Raw genomic sequence first — 14,864 nt, forward strand, 5'->3', positions numbered from 1 at the left:
GCTTTAATTCAACGGAAAGATCATTACTGTATTACCATTTTCCGTGGAGATATCGTTGCTCGAAGTCGGACAATTTTCCTACACCGCGCTACTTCCCGGCGGTGTATTTAAACAAGGTACGAAGAAAATCAAACAAAGTACGATATAATTACGGTAAGCGCCGACCAAGAAACGTAAGAAATTTAATTTCTCTTCTCGGCCGGCCATTCCCTCCCCTCGCGCGGTGTAACCGGTTCTGCAAACAGTCGACGGGGAAAATTCACCGCGCCCTGAAAACGCGGGCTTTTCCAATTTACTGGGCGACGTCTTCGAGAGAAGAAACTTTGCAAAACGAGGGGAAAAAAGTATCGGAGCTGCACAAGGTTGAAGGGTCGAGACGCAGAGGGTCGACGCAAAGAAAGAACGTCGCCGGCCGCCATTACGAATCCGTTTACGAGCGACACCGGAAGTCGACAGGCTGCGACCGGCCCGGTGCCGGCGCGCACCATTGTTTCCTCGTTTGCGAGCCATACCCAGCGTGTTCCCGGCAGCCATCGCGCGCGGGGAACAACCCCGGCCTCTGTGTGTCGTCCTGTCGCTTTATCCTCGTCTTTGTTCCGCGCCGCTTTCATCGGCGACCCGTAATGCTCTTCCTGGCCGCTGTTTCGAATCTCTCTCTCTCTCTCTCTCTCTTTTCTCTCTTGCTTTCTGTATACGCGGTCCATCCGTGTTTTCATTCGCTGCGTAATTAACACGTTCCCAAACGGCGCGGCGACGCGACGCTGAGGATTTATGAGATGCTTATTGGGATCACGTGGCTCCTGGATTTTTGCCGCTAGAAGGTAGAGAGTGTATGCGTGCGCGGAGAAGTTAAATATAAATTCAGCGTGGAGACCGCAGCTCTGGGTAGACGATATTATAATGTTTGTTGGCGAATGGTTTTTGTAAAGACGAGAGGACGTTGTTCAAAGAGGGAATTTTTATTCTTGTTTGAGTTGTGGTCATTGTTTGCCTTTTGCGGATTTTAATGAAATTTAAATTGTTAAGGATGGTATGGTAAGGCGACGGAATGAAATAGGGAGGTAAAATTTATGGGGATAAGATAGGGATAAGTTAGATTGAGGAGGAATTGAAGAGGAAATAAATGGAATTTAAGAGGTCGATTCTTTTTAATTTTGCAATGTGATCTCGTTATTTTATTGCAATATAATTTACCTTGTTTTAAAGTAGACACTTTCAGCTTTAATTTAAGCTAAATTTTATAAAAATATCTCTACGAGAACATATCTCAAAATTCATCTGAACTTTCACTTCGATTTCATCACAGTCTTCGCATTCACCCCCATAATTAAATCATCCCCGCCATCACTGCCATACACTAAAAAACAGAATGGAGAATCATAGTCGATTCTTTCGGCAGGAAAAATTCCGACAGAACTCAGCAGATTGGAGTTTTTTGAAAAATTGCATCCGAGAGTGCATCAGCCCCTGAAAGATTCGTGCAGGGTGTGGCGTTAACATCGCCGCGCCCTGTTCGCAAAAAAAAAGTAATATTGTCAGCAGATTAGCCTGTAGTTCGTTTAAAAAAAAAAAAAGGGAGAAAAAAAGAAGGAGAAGAAGAAGAGCACTGTGGCAGCGAACGGGGAAGTTTAATGGTGAAATACTTGAGGGGGGTTGAAGCGCGCCGGAAATGAACGAGCGGACGCTGTATATACGATGGTGAAATATGACCGAGTCTCTGTCAAAATCATAGAACTTTTGACAGAAATGAGATAGGGGGGATGATTTTGTTTCTAGATTAAACTTAAAACGTTCCAGAAAAATGGTAAAATTACAGAGAAAATTCTTCCCTGTATTTCTCTATAATTGTTCTCTAGAATTCTCTATAATTGTTCTCTGTAATTGAAAATTTATATTAAATTTGATAAATGTCGCGAAATTAATTTTGCTATTCGACGAAATATACTTAATTAAACATGCGTATATATCTTTTTTAAATATATTCATTATAGTATATATATTATATTATCACCCAAAGCATGCAATAAAATCAAATGGTACTAAAACAGCGCGTATAAATAAAAAGAATTAATTAAATCGCTCTTTTTCCTCTATTTCATAAACTTTTACAAATGTTAACATAAAATTGAATTAAATTTTGCTTTAATTTACATGTAATAACCAAAAGAATATATAACAAATGAAGAAAAACGATTCGATCCTAATAGATAAATAAAAAAGTAATCTAGAACTATGAAACATAACCTAAACGTTCAATGTTCAATGTTGAAAGTCGTTCGCGCGACACGTAGTACAATTCCCCTCTATTCTACTACCTTTCAAGTTTAATTTGAGAAAGAATGGTCCCGCTGTCTCATTTGCCGTCGAAAATTCTACGATTTTGACAGAAATTCGGCCATTTTTGCGGGCCGCGCGAGCGCGCGCTCCGCGGAAGGAGAAGAGGGGAAACGGTCGGCGGGCACGCGAGCAGCCAGCCGAGCACAGATGCATAATCCCGGGAATATTTTCCCCGGCGGTGGTCCAATTTACTCGGGCCGGACAGAACCGGCGCGGTCCAGTCGTCCTGTTTTTAATTAAAAATATCACTGTCGCCATTCATACGCGCGTATCTTCCCGGGGGCCGAGCAGTTCCTCCTCCCTCCCTCCTCCTCCGGCTCGCTTGGAAATTTAAGAGACGCGGGAATGCGAACCGGCTCGCATTCCGCCGCGCGGACACGGCGCAACTTTGTTGCTCGAACAAACGAAGGACGAGCACTCTCGCCGCCCTTCTTTCCGCGAGCGTTTGGAGCTGTACTTTGACAGCCGCTTCCGCGGGAAGCCCCTCGGAAAAATTGAAAAACTGCCAGGCGACCTGAATTTTGCGGCGCCCGAAACTTTCGAGCACCGGGCTTCGATCGGATCCGCGCTTCTCGGCCGAAAGTGGCGCGGCCTTTTATCTGATTTTAGGGCGGCGGTTCACTGGCCAGCCTCCAGGACACGCGGTGGGACGTGGTGGCCCTCGTTGGGTCGTTCGCGACCCAAGTATACGGAGCGATAATAAAAACGATAAATAAAAAGAGATCGGTCATTTTTGGCTGAATTGATCGACTTTGAGTAACTTTGTTGAAAGTTGTGATAAAATTGTGAAACTTTTTTTAAATTAAAGCTCGAAGTCTTCGGTTTATGCTGCTATAAATTAATTTTTAATATCAAGCGTTGTAGTGATTGCAGGAAACAAATATCCAGACCCTAAATAAAAGCCTGAGAATTAAACTAAAATTTAATAAAAATCATACGCGAACTTATCGCTGCCAAAGAAGTCCTAATAAATAAATTTTGCAATAGAATTGTCATTGCAAATGGTTAATAGGAAGCATGGTTCGGCTCCATCGAACGTGAAACCTGCTCTACTCGAAAGAAAAGACAGTTCGCGACGAAATGAACGAGGAAAAGTAAAAGGAAACGATCCCGAAAAGAAGTAAACCCTGCCAAAGGCCGGAACGGTCCTGCGATCGGTTCGCGGAACGCGTCGAGACCGACGTGTTTAAGAGCCGCGGAGCATTTCTCCATCGGCGAACGAAGAAGTTTCGTTCAAGTTTTGGGGTGGAGCAGGGCGACGAGGCCCCGCGGAACAGCGGCGTGGAACAAAGTGGAAAGTGGAAAAGTATCGTTGGGAACGCGGCGGCGGCAGTTAACGTCGTTAAGCATCCGGACGGCCGGGTTATACTTAGGCCGCGTCTCCCTCCCCACGGAACTACGGACAATCTTCTTCGAGGGTAGTTAAAGCGGGGGAAACTACGGGGGGCGGGGGGGAAGAGAAGGCTCGAACTTCTCCCGAGAGCAGCGCAATTATCTCGTTACGCGATACAATGGCTACGTGTTCCCATCGACTTCTACTTTCGTCCGTCGGCGACGCAACGTCGGAGCCTCTCTCCTCCCCTCTCTCCTCTCCCCTCTCTCCGTCGACTTTAATCTCCTCGTTATCTTCGCTAATCCGATTATTCGCCTGCGAATACATTTTTCAAGCGCGTTTAATAATCCGCCGAGATTCTAACCTGTTATTCTGGAGGCGACGCAGGGTTTTGCTCAACTTTGCGGACGATTCGAAGGTAGAATTAGGTTAGGCGGGGATCGACGACCGGATTTATCGGATCGAAGATTGAAGGCACTGCACATCGGCTTTATAACTAATTTATTTGACGGTAAAATAATTTTTTTATTGCGGACGAGAGTTCTTGCATTTTTAGTAATAATTATTGGCACTGCTGTTGTCTATGCATTAGAAGGAAATACATTGGCGTCGTTTGTTCGTTTAAATAATCAAATTACTACCACAAATTTTCGTCGTAAACGCTTGAAATCCTCAGTCGAATAAAAATGAACCGAATCTCCGAAATAAAGTAGAGAGCCCGAGATTCGTCGCGTTCGCGGCGAAGATCGATTTAACGCCTCGAGAAAAGGAAACGCCGCGTGTCGCGAAATTTCGTTGATCGCGTAAAGGCGGCGGGCTTTCGAAACCGGCGTAGGACAGGTCCTCGTCGACGAGCGACGATAAAGCGAGTTAACGCGATAAAAATGTGTTCCCGCCGTTCCTCCTCTCGCCCCCACCTCCCTCTCCCCCTCGGGAGAACCGATGGCTCTGCAGCAGCCATCGGCGGCGAAATCCCCGGCAGTAAAGCTGTCGAAACTGGAGCGCGTCTGAACGCAATAGCCGCGCGGCGGCGCGGCCTTTTGACTTACGACGGCAATTTTATCGCGCGCGCGCCGGGACGCGGCGTTGCTTAAATTCCGCTCATTTCCGGCGAACGGCCGCGGAACAAGCGACGTTGCTCGCGAATTCTCGGCTACGGCGTCGTTGTGTTCGTGGTAAAGAATGCTGTCGGGTGATAGGGCAAGCTGCAGAGTGTTAGCAAGCGATACTGGGTATTAGGGAATGCTATCGAACGCTATTTAACCCTTTGCCGTACCATTTTCTTCACGATTGCTACGATTAAAACTTTTTCTGACGCGGTAATGTATGGCAAGGCGGTGACTGTACCAAACGGTACCTAACGTTACTAAACACTACCTAACGCTACCTAACTCTACCTAACCCTATCTAACCCTACCCATCACTACCTAACCCTATCTAATCCTACCCATCACAACCAAACGCTACCCATCACTACCAAACCCTACCCATCACTACCAAACCCTACCCATCACTACCAAACCCTACCCATCACTACCAAACGCTACCCATCACTACCGAGCACTTCCTATACCACCTTACCATAAAATAAAACACTCCAAAAGCATGAAAAACTTGTCTCGAAAAATTCCAGCGCCGTTCGCTTTTATGCGTCGCCTGATTAATAAAGAAGGCGCCCTTTGCCGTCGCGAGAGATTTGATTTGATCCAGTCGTCGCACGAATTGCTCAATAAATTTCCACTCCGCTCGACGTCCCAGGTGGTACGCGAAGCACGGCGCGCGACTAGGCGCCATTATTTTCTCATCTTTTAGCCCCCCCGGGTCGGCCTCGCAGGATCGATGAATTTCCTGACGTTTCGTTGCAGCGCTTGCTACCGGGACGCCGATATCAAAATGAAATTTTCACTGGAAATCCGAAATACAAGAGGCTCGCAATAACACCCGCTTGCAACCTGCACGCTGCATTAATCGTTTTGTCGTTGGTGCCGGTTCTTGGAGCTTACAATTGGGAAACGGAACTATAGAGCAACTGCGACTGCTACAAAGTTTATGGAATGTTTTTCTGTTTAGTTGTTATTTTATTTGTTATTCGGGTGTACTATTTGCTGTTTAGGGTAATTATTTGCTGTTTAGGTGTATTATTTGCTATTTAGACGTATTACTTGCTATTTAAGTATACTAATTGCTATGTAGTTATACTACTTGCGTTGTGGTTATGCTATTAGCAGAACATCTGAAATTTCTAGAAAATTTTCCAGATTTGCAAGTAGTATAAAAACGAACGAAGAGCCAAACGCCATAAAATTGTTGTCGACTGAATTATCATTGAGTTGCACTACTTCCATCGAAAATAGAATTTCCACCGTCTGACTCTTCATCGACTCGTACTACTTACACAATTCGGAAAATGTTATACCACAGAAAATAAAATAACCTCCCATCAAAACCATCTTATATTAGGACGAGTATACTCGTCGGAATCAACAGGCTGTCCTAAAAGTAATCATTAAATTAAATAAAAAAAAGATATTACAACATCCTCAAACAGAAAAAGCAAATTACGCAGCCGCCGTTGCGAGAACAAACTATAGCAGTATCCTCGCAAAGTATCCTCGCGATAAGAAGATTAACGAAAGCGCGGAGAAGATTACAAACTGTGCGCAGACACGTACAGTTTGTCGCAGACGAGAGGAACGTAACAAACCGTGGACGCCGGCACGGATATAGGATACGGTTGATTGTACGGCAGAATTGCAATAAATCCGATAATTCGATAAATTTCTCGTACCGAGTAGAGGGGAGGGGGAGGGGGGAGAGGGGTTGTTCCGCGTGACGGAGGGAGCCCCCACGAAATCTACGATTTCCACGCGCGTTACCCGCGGCGCGGTCCATTCTTCAAAGGGGAAATCAATTCGCCATTGGAGCTGGCGGAACGCGGTATCTAAAACGCGTCGGCCCGTGATCCATTGCCTTTCCCCGCGGCCGTTCGTTTCCACGCGCAGGAGAAACGTTCGCAAACCGGCCGAACACGGGCGCGGCTGAAATCGGAAGATGCGCGCGGCGAACCGGTGCTCGATAATTTTACGGGAATTAAGAGATCGGCTTCTTTGAAATAAATATATTCACGGATTTGCGTGGACTGTGCCGTTGAACCCATTGCTGGAATGACATAACCTCAATCCTTTGCACTCGAAGCCATTTTAACTGTAAATGTGAAATAATTTTCCTGGCGCGTGGTATTTCTTGAAACCTCTTTCTTAATATTGATTCTTGCAACTCGTAGCGATAGTTTCACTGCTCGACAATTTTTAGAGAATTATCAAGAAAAGATAAAAATAAAAACAATAAAAGAAAAGAAAAGAAAGGAAAGAGAAAAATGTAGAAAGGGGAGAAAAGGTAAAAATTGAGAAAGAAATAGAGAGAGGAGGTGAAACGAAGGGAGGCGAGGGTGGCCGATACGAGCTTTGATTTAGGGTATCACTTTTATTGGCCCGAGTGGCCGGTTATCCGGGGTGGGGGGGGGGAGGAGGGGGCCCGAATAAAATGTTTACTTTCGCCGGGCGGATTCAAAGCACGGAGAGCGGTCCGCCGGTGTATTTTTGCTCGGATAGATACGTCGAGGGCACTCGAGCGGATTTACTCGTGCTGGATGCCATTAAAGGCGCGCCATTAGCCGCGGCCTCCTCCTCCTGCCCCCTCCCCCCTTGCCGCCCACCCTAATAGCCGAGTAAATATCGTCCGAACGGGTATATACCATTAAATCCAGACGCGATCCGCCGACGATCGAGCCCCGACTTGAATTGTTCCTATTAAACGCAGGTACGCGTACCCGCGCGCCGTTACGTGACGTTCCCACGTGCGTCCAGCCGCATTCTGCTCGTCCGTTTCATTGCGGCCGCCGCCGCCGCCGCCGCCGCCGGGGGGGAACCGCGTTTACGCTTCTGCGAGGCGGTAGCCAGGACGGCGGGCTATCGATCTCTTTTCCCTGTCATTGTTGCCGCACGTTGTTACTCTGGCCTTGTTATTGTCGTCGATTCACCCCCGGGGGAAACGGCACGGCGGAGCGACTAATTCCGCCGCGCCAAGGAAAAACGCGTGGCGGTAGTTTTTCATTTAACCATTTGCGCTCGAGTTGCGATTCTGATGGTAGAAATTGGTATAGCGTTGTCAGCAGGATTTTTGAATTTTTTAAATTGATTTTTATGTAATGGAAGGGATCTGGAAACGTATAGTAACTTTCGAAAGTATTTAGAAAATTTGATTTAATGAAATAAAGTGGAAATAAACTATAGTAAATTAAAGTAAAAGAAGCTGTAATAAGCTAAAGTAAAAATGAAATAGAACTGCTACGATTAATATTTCAATATGAGTTTGTACAATAAAATCAGAATTTTTGTCAAATTCACCGAGGCTTGATGACATAACCTCTAAACATAAATTTTTATATTGACCAGTTTTCGATCAATGAAATACAGTTTCCAAGCAATGAAATACATTCTCCAATCACTGAAATAAATCCAACAAATTGGTAAATACAAATAATTATAGCAAGTCAGTAAATACAAACTTCGATCGTTGGAACTTTTAAAAAAAAAGGAGCGCAGAAAAGAGTGCCTTAAAAATATAGAGAAAGTGGAAATGCTTTAAATCGATATCGCCGGATGCGTGTCGACAGCAAGTAATTTCGTCGCTCTGGCAGTCGCGTTTATTTCCGTCGCCACTTTTCCTTTCCTCGAGAGGGACGGATCCGTCGAGCCCGATGCATACGTAATTCGAAGAAGTCTGGCCGCCTGTATTAATAAAAAGGGGCCAGCCCCTCCCCATCGATCCCCCCGTGTAATTACTATCTTGTCAATTGCTTTGATTAAACCTCCGCTCCTGTCTCCGTCTCCTTCCTGTCTTTCCGTTTATTAAATCGTTACGCAACGACGAAAATATGATTCGCTAGAATAGCGGAGCTCCTCGCTTCGTCCCAGTTCCACGTTCTTGTGCAATGTATGATATAATGGTAAACAAGATGGGGTACCTTTTGCACGGGACAATGTACAGCGGTCGAAATAATGATCGACTCGTTCTAGGTTATGTGACGCAACTGGGTGGTTTATGTAATAGTTATAGTCTTTATTGTTGATGATTATTTGGTGACGTTGTTATATCATTATTTGGTAATATTGTTTATTATTTAGTGATACTATTTACTATATAGAAATATTATTCTATCATTATTTAGTAATATTATTTATTAGTAAAATTTCCCATAGAGTAAAACCTTCAATATAAGTAATATTAATATTACCTAACCTAATATTACTAACCTAATAATACCTACTAATCATAGTAATAAAAATAATATTGCTTAAATAATATTTTCTACCGCCAAAAATACCCTGCAAAGATTAATAACATACACTAATAAAGACCAATAATGAAACAGGAAATTATTCCATAAAACCCTTTATTATATCTCAGAAAATGAGACGACCTCGTCATTATTTCGACCGCCATATTTGGATCCACGGGGACCGTCCTAGATAAACGTAAAAAGAAAAAAGAGGTACAGGACTCGATACGCTGTTTGAATACCGGATGACCGCGTTTGCAGTATTATTAGAAAACATGTCGTCCTCCTCGTCGTCGTCGTCGTCGTAGAATCCACGAGGAATTGGAGGCAGATTGGAAATCCGCCTTGGGACCTGGTTTTATTACGACGACGTACCCGTTCGTTACGCAATGGGAACTTATCGGTAAAATTCTCCGCCAGCAATTTACCATGGCCGCCGACGGTCGCGGTAGCTTCGATTATCGAAAACCATTCGGAAAGAGGTCCCTTCTCATTTTTGCTTTGTTTAAAATTCGCGTTCTTGTCGCCGAATAATTATTATTATTAAATTAATATTACTATTATTAAATTATTGTTGTTATCATTATTATATTATTATTACCGATATTATTGCAGTTAATATATAATAATATATACAATAAAATACATTATAATTCTCCACCAAGAGACACCATGAACCGTCACCCAAAATTCCCCGTGCTCACCAAGGGTGAAGTCGATTCCATAGCGTCACCGTCGAGAATCGGATTGATCGACGCCGTTTTGTTCCAGTGAGCCGAACTGCAAGCTGAGGTCGCTGAACGTGTCGAAGTGTTTGCTCGGCGGACTGGATGCGGGCTGCTTGGGGGAGACCGTCCGAAGGGCGCGGAATTTGGACGCTTTAAGGGCTGCTGGGGCGTCCAGACCTGCGGACGTGATGCCTCTCGTCCTAGCGTTGACGGAGGCGCCATGCCTGCAGCTGCTGGACCTAGCTAGCCCTCGCCTCGCCCTCGACGATCATCCCTCCCGGCTGCTCTGCCATGCCCTGGCCAGGAACACCACCCTCAAACTCCTCAGCCTCGAGGGATGGACCTTCAGAATAGAGGTGAGCCGTTTGTTTGCTGTACGACTTGCTACGCACCGCGCTGGGACACCGTAATCCATGGTATAACAAGTGCTCCGCGGTATAACATGTGCCCCCGCGGTTTGCATCCCTTGTTCCGCGATTTCGCGCGGAATTATTGGGGGTTGTATAAAAATAGTATAAGATGATATAGTAAAAGAAGGCAGTTCAAATTTTAAATAATTATTATTGTATAGATTGTCAAGTGAAGAGGTGCATTGATGATTTTAAAAGAGGGTGATTATTTATTGGCACCAGCAGGGGTGGAACAACCCCTTTCAAAATTTATAATTAATAAAATATAAAATTAAATAATTATTGCATTTTCAAGGTAGAATTATATTGATGAGTTACAGTAGAATATATTGTCATATAATAGTATTAATATTGTCATGCCAGAGGGTTGACACGTTGAAAGATCAACCCCCAAAATGCGCACAATATCAAAATTCTGAAATTAGCAATGTGAAAGCGATGTTGAGTCGCATTTGAGCCAAGCTAAATTAGTACACCTCTGACATTACGAAAATTAAAATTTCGTTATCAGAAATGTCCCGGCACCGCCCGCGAACCATTAATTAACCTAGAAAGCTAAAATTTACCATGGAAAATATCTCTCTCTCTCTCTCTTTCGCATTATAAAATTCTATTAAACACACAAACAGTAAAAACAAAGATCCTAGTGCTCCAATTCAAATTCGAATTACCAAAGACTTAAAAATATGAAAAAATTGGAAATTAACCAAAAAAGGTGCTCAAGGGTGTAAAAGTATTAAGGGTGTGAAAGGTATTCTTCCTGTCGTTTCGCCATTGTCGACGCATCGGCAACGGCTCGATTAATTTTTAAATAAACGCTTAATAGTTTATCCAGCCGACGGAATCCGTTCTCGCTCCGTTTTCTTAACGATGGCGGACGAAAAGGCGCGGGTGTGTCGAAGGGATTAGCTCGGGCCGCGCGGGCGATGATTTGCAAAGGAAAGAGGAGAGATTCGTATTCGCTGAGTAAACCGTGGGAAGTACCGCGCGGGGGGGGAACTCCCCGGAGGAAAAATAAAGGGAGGAGCCCGACGAGTGAGGAGCGCGGAGAACCAGTTCGAGCCCGCGTCCGTGCTTTCCTACCACGGTGGGGTGGCGCCCCGGCAATTCCGAGAGTGCTGCGCCTGGTAATATCCTGCCGCTGCACACCGCGGCGGCATGCCCTCGCCTTCGGTTCCGCCGCCGAGTTGCATAACGGTCCCGACCGCGTCCGACCGAACGGCGGAGCACAGAATTTCAACTAGCCGCCATCGCGGCGCATCCGATAACAACTTCGGAAAAGTTCCACGGCGGCACGAAAATATACCGACGTTATCGGATCTTGTCCAATTATTGTACGATTATGCGTGTATATGTTAGGTTATGTCAGGTTATAAGTGATAGAATATGTTCGCCACGCGCGATGCGAATTGCAGCACCGTCGGCGAATATGAGAATCGCGAAATAATTCGAATATCTTCGAATTTATTTACGTTGGGAAAATTGTTGGAAATATAATTGTTGCATGGGATAGAAAATTTAATTTTATGAAATGCAATAGGTTAGATAAAATTAAAATATATAAAAATTTCGGATTTCGAGATAAAATGGTTACAATTGTAAAGGGCTAATATTTCGGATATAATATTTAATATTAATATCGTAAATATTATAAATATCATAAATATTGTAATTATGAATATCACAGATATAAATATTACAAATATTAATAATATTACAATATTATTGCTGGTGATAACTCCATCGAATAAATAACTCACGGATCTATACAATCTTAATAATTGCAAATTAAAAAATTAATTGCTCGCCATTTCAACGACATCCATAAATCTACTATTAATATTTTGATTCTCTAAACATTACTACACACGACTTCTCATCTCCCAAATCGCTAGCTTCGCCTAATTAGCCTCAATCTTCGCAGCATGGTACGGAATCGCGGTTAAATTCGGCTAAGAAAACATTCTTCGGCGTTTTTCACCGGGATTTTCTCTTTCCGGATCGCCGTTAAACGGCCGCGCCAGCTGGTCCACCGGGCCGGTAAACAGTTTGACGAGCGGTAAAAATCCGACGTTCCCCGTGGGAACGACGGAATCTTAAAGAGGCGAAAAATCCGTCTTGCCCGGCTCTCTCTCTCTCTCTCTCTCTCCCGTTGCGGCCATTAAAATTCGGGCTCCGCGATCTCGAAACCGCAGAGAGCGCCGCCGAGCGATTCTTTTTACGAGCAACCGAAGTTACTGCTAGTAGACCCCGGATACCCCATCAGTTTCTTTCACGGATCCTCTCGCTCTCCCTCCCTGCCCCCCCCCCCTACCGGCGCGCGTCCGTAACTTCGAAACCTCGAGGAGCCGTGTAACCGGAGAACCGTCTTGTCCGACTCTCTCCTCGCCTCTTCGACATTCCGAATGCGATTCGACGGCAGATATCGATTGCCCGCGGTTGTGCTACTCCGGACCCGATCCGATCCTCTTTAATTCGCCGTGGATGGAACGAGAAACGCGTTTCCCGCGGCTATCGCGCAAATAAACGAACGGAGAGCGAAACCGAAGGTCCGACCGCCGCGTGAAACTTAATTCGGCGGGAACCCGACGGCGAAAATCGCGTTAACGCGGTGTCGATTCGCAGGCGGATGGGTTCCTTCCACGAATTTTATCTGGCGCGTTCACGGGGTAGGATTAGTTGCGGGAGAGAATTTTTGCGAATTTCAGCGTTGAATTTTTGGCCGAGGGAATGGAAGACGGTGTCTTTGAAAAAGGGACGTTGGGATTTTAACGTGCGGTTGACGTGCGTTTGACGTGCGGTTGACGTGCGGTTGCCGTGCGTTTGACGTGCGGTTGACGTACGGTTGACGTACGTTTGACGTACGTTTGACGTGCGGTTGACGTGCGGTTAACGTGCGGTTGACGTACGGTTGCCGTGCGTTTGACGTACGGCTGACGTGCGTTTGACGTGCGACTGACGTGCGTTTGACGTGCGGCAAAGCAACCGGCCCAACTGAGGCCAAAAGTCCAGGACCATCGCATAATCCGAGCGCCATAATTTCGTAAGCTCCCGCTGACCTTGTTTCCGAACCAATCAGGTTCTATAGAGTACCATAAAGGCCGGGGAGCCATTTGCCCGGCCTTTATCTCTATTTTCTGGGCCAGTGTAGCCGTCGCGAGATCGGCGACAATTAATTACCCGGAGTGGTGGGGAGGGCTAATCCACGGATGCACCTGCTGCGATTATCCCGTGGCCGTGTTCACCGTCTCCCACCCCTCGGCGTTTTCGGGTGTCTTTCCGACCCTATAGCCGAGAGGCACTCGTACCTCACCGGAGATAATGGCACGTCGCCAACAATGGCCCCGACGGAGCTGCAGTGGCCACCGGGACGGCGGCGGCAGAGAGAGAGAGAGAGAGAGAGGGTTGGGAGGGGCAGGTTAAGAGGTTCAATGGAAGGAACAACTAGACGTCCTATTTATGTTATGTACCGGCCCGGGGGCCGTGTACATACGGGCGCAGAAATCTAGGGGCCCTCCTCCCCGGATAAAATCAACCGGCCACGCTCGAACCACCGTTTACACCCCGTCGCCGGGATATTTTATCGGCGTGTGCACGGGAAGAGACCGGGCCAGGTGCAACGACGTAAAAACTATCTGCTCGTGCACGTAAGTGGACTACCGCAAGAAATACGGGGAACTCGGCTAGCAGAATCCTCCGAGAACACGGCCAATTGATTTTATTTGTTTAAAAGCGTACGGGCTGCGAGCTACGTACCAAATGAAATACATCGTCGCCGTCGAACTTCTTGTCCGGCGATCGCCGGATCGGATTCAAGATGGCGGCGCCGAACGAAATTTGCTGACGCCGGCAAACATTTATTCCACGATACGGTATAAAATCTGATCTCTGGATCGTCGCCGTTATAAAATATAACCTAACTTTGCCATCGACAAGAGACATCGTCGGAACTTTCGCCGCGGATAAATTGATGTGAAAAATTAAAGTTAATTAGCGTGTCGCAAAAAGCGTGGAAAATGGCGGAAGTTTCGCGGACCGGCGAGGGATTATACCTCCGAAGAGGATTGCCGGCCGTGAAAGCGAGCCGCGTACTCGTCGGAATCGCTTCGCGCCGGGACACTTTCTCTTTTCACGGGTCCGCGGAACGGATAATAGCCCGCTCAGCCCCGGGGAACGAAACGGGATCCCCCTCTATTATTCATGCGGCCATTATGGACCGGGCGGAAACGGCCCCGAAAACGGCAAACGACCCGCTAATTAGCGGGGCGCCGCTTCGCGCGGAATTATCGGCGACGATTCCGGCGCACGCGATAGTCTACAATAGTCCGCGATAGTCCGCGATAGTCTGCGATAGTTCGCGATAGTTGACGATAGTTCGCGAACTGGATACCAGGGCCGCTGTAAACAGGATCCCCGGTGAGCCGATAACGGCGAAGAAACAATCTTCGTTCCCGCCGGGACGCGACGGTTTGGGGGGGGGGGATGGGAATCGAAGTTTCCGCCCCCCTGGCTCCGCCGATCAGCCGAGACGAGGGCTAAAGCAAATCTAAAGTGGGTTCCAATCTCGTCGAATAGTTTCGAACACTTCGCGAGCACTCTCCGCGAAGTAGAGCAATATTTTTAAGTAGCCCCCGGATCCCACCTGCCGTCCCCCCTCTCCAACACAAAACCTTTGTAAGTGCTTATCGCGAGTGCCATTTCCGACTGTAATCGCA

The 14,864-nt window shown here is 46.3% G+C and overlaps 2 protein-coding genes across 2 annotated transcripts in view; one reads left to right on the forward strand and one right to left on the reverse strand.

Annotated features, from left to right (window-relative positions):
- Positions 1-14,864, forward strand: part of LOC144468825 (uncharacterized) — a 101,031-nt gene that overhangs the window by 73,726 nt on the left and 12,441 nt on the right. The window contains exon 8 of the mRNA XM_078178577.1: positions 9,783-10,095. Coding sequence (XP_078034703.1) covers positions 9,783-10,095 — 313 coding nt within the window. The remainder of the gene's footprint in view (positions 1-9,782; positions 10,096-14,864) is intronic.
- Znt86d (solute carrier family 30 member 7) overlaps positions 9,947-14,864 on the reverse strand; it is a 21,531-nt gene continuing 16,613 nt past the window's right edge. Inside the window, exon 4 of the transcript XR_013493874.1 lies at positions 9,947-10,082. The gene's annotated coding sequence lies outside the window, so the exon portion shown is untranslated. The remainder of the gene's footprint in view (positions 10,083-14,864) is intronic.

Source organism: Augochlora pura, chromosome 4 (genome assembly GCF_028453695.1).
Source record: "Augochlora pura isolate Apur16 chromosome 4, APUR_v2.2.1, whole genome shotgun sequence".
Lineage (NCBI taxonomy): Eukaryota > Metazoa > Arthropoda > Insecta > Hymenoptera > Halictidae > Augochlora > Augochlora pura.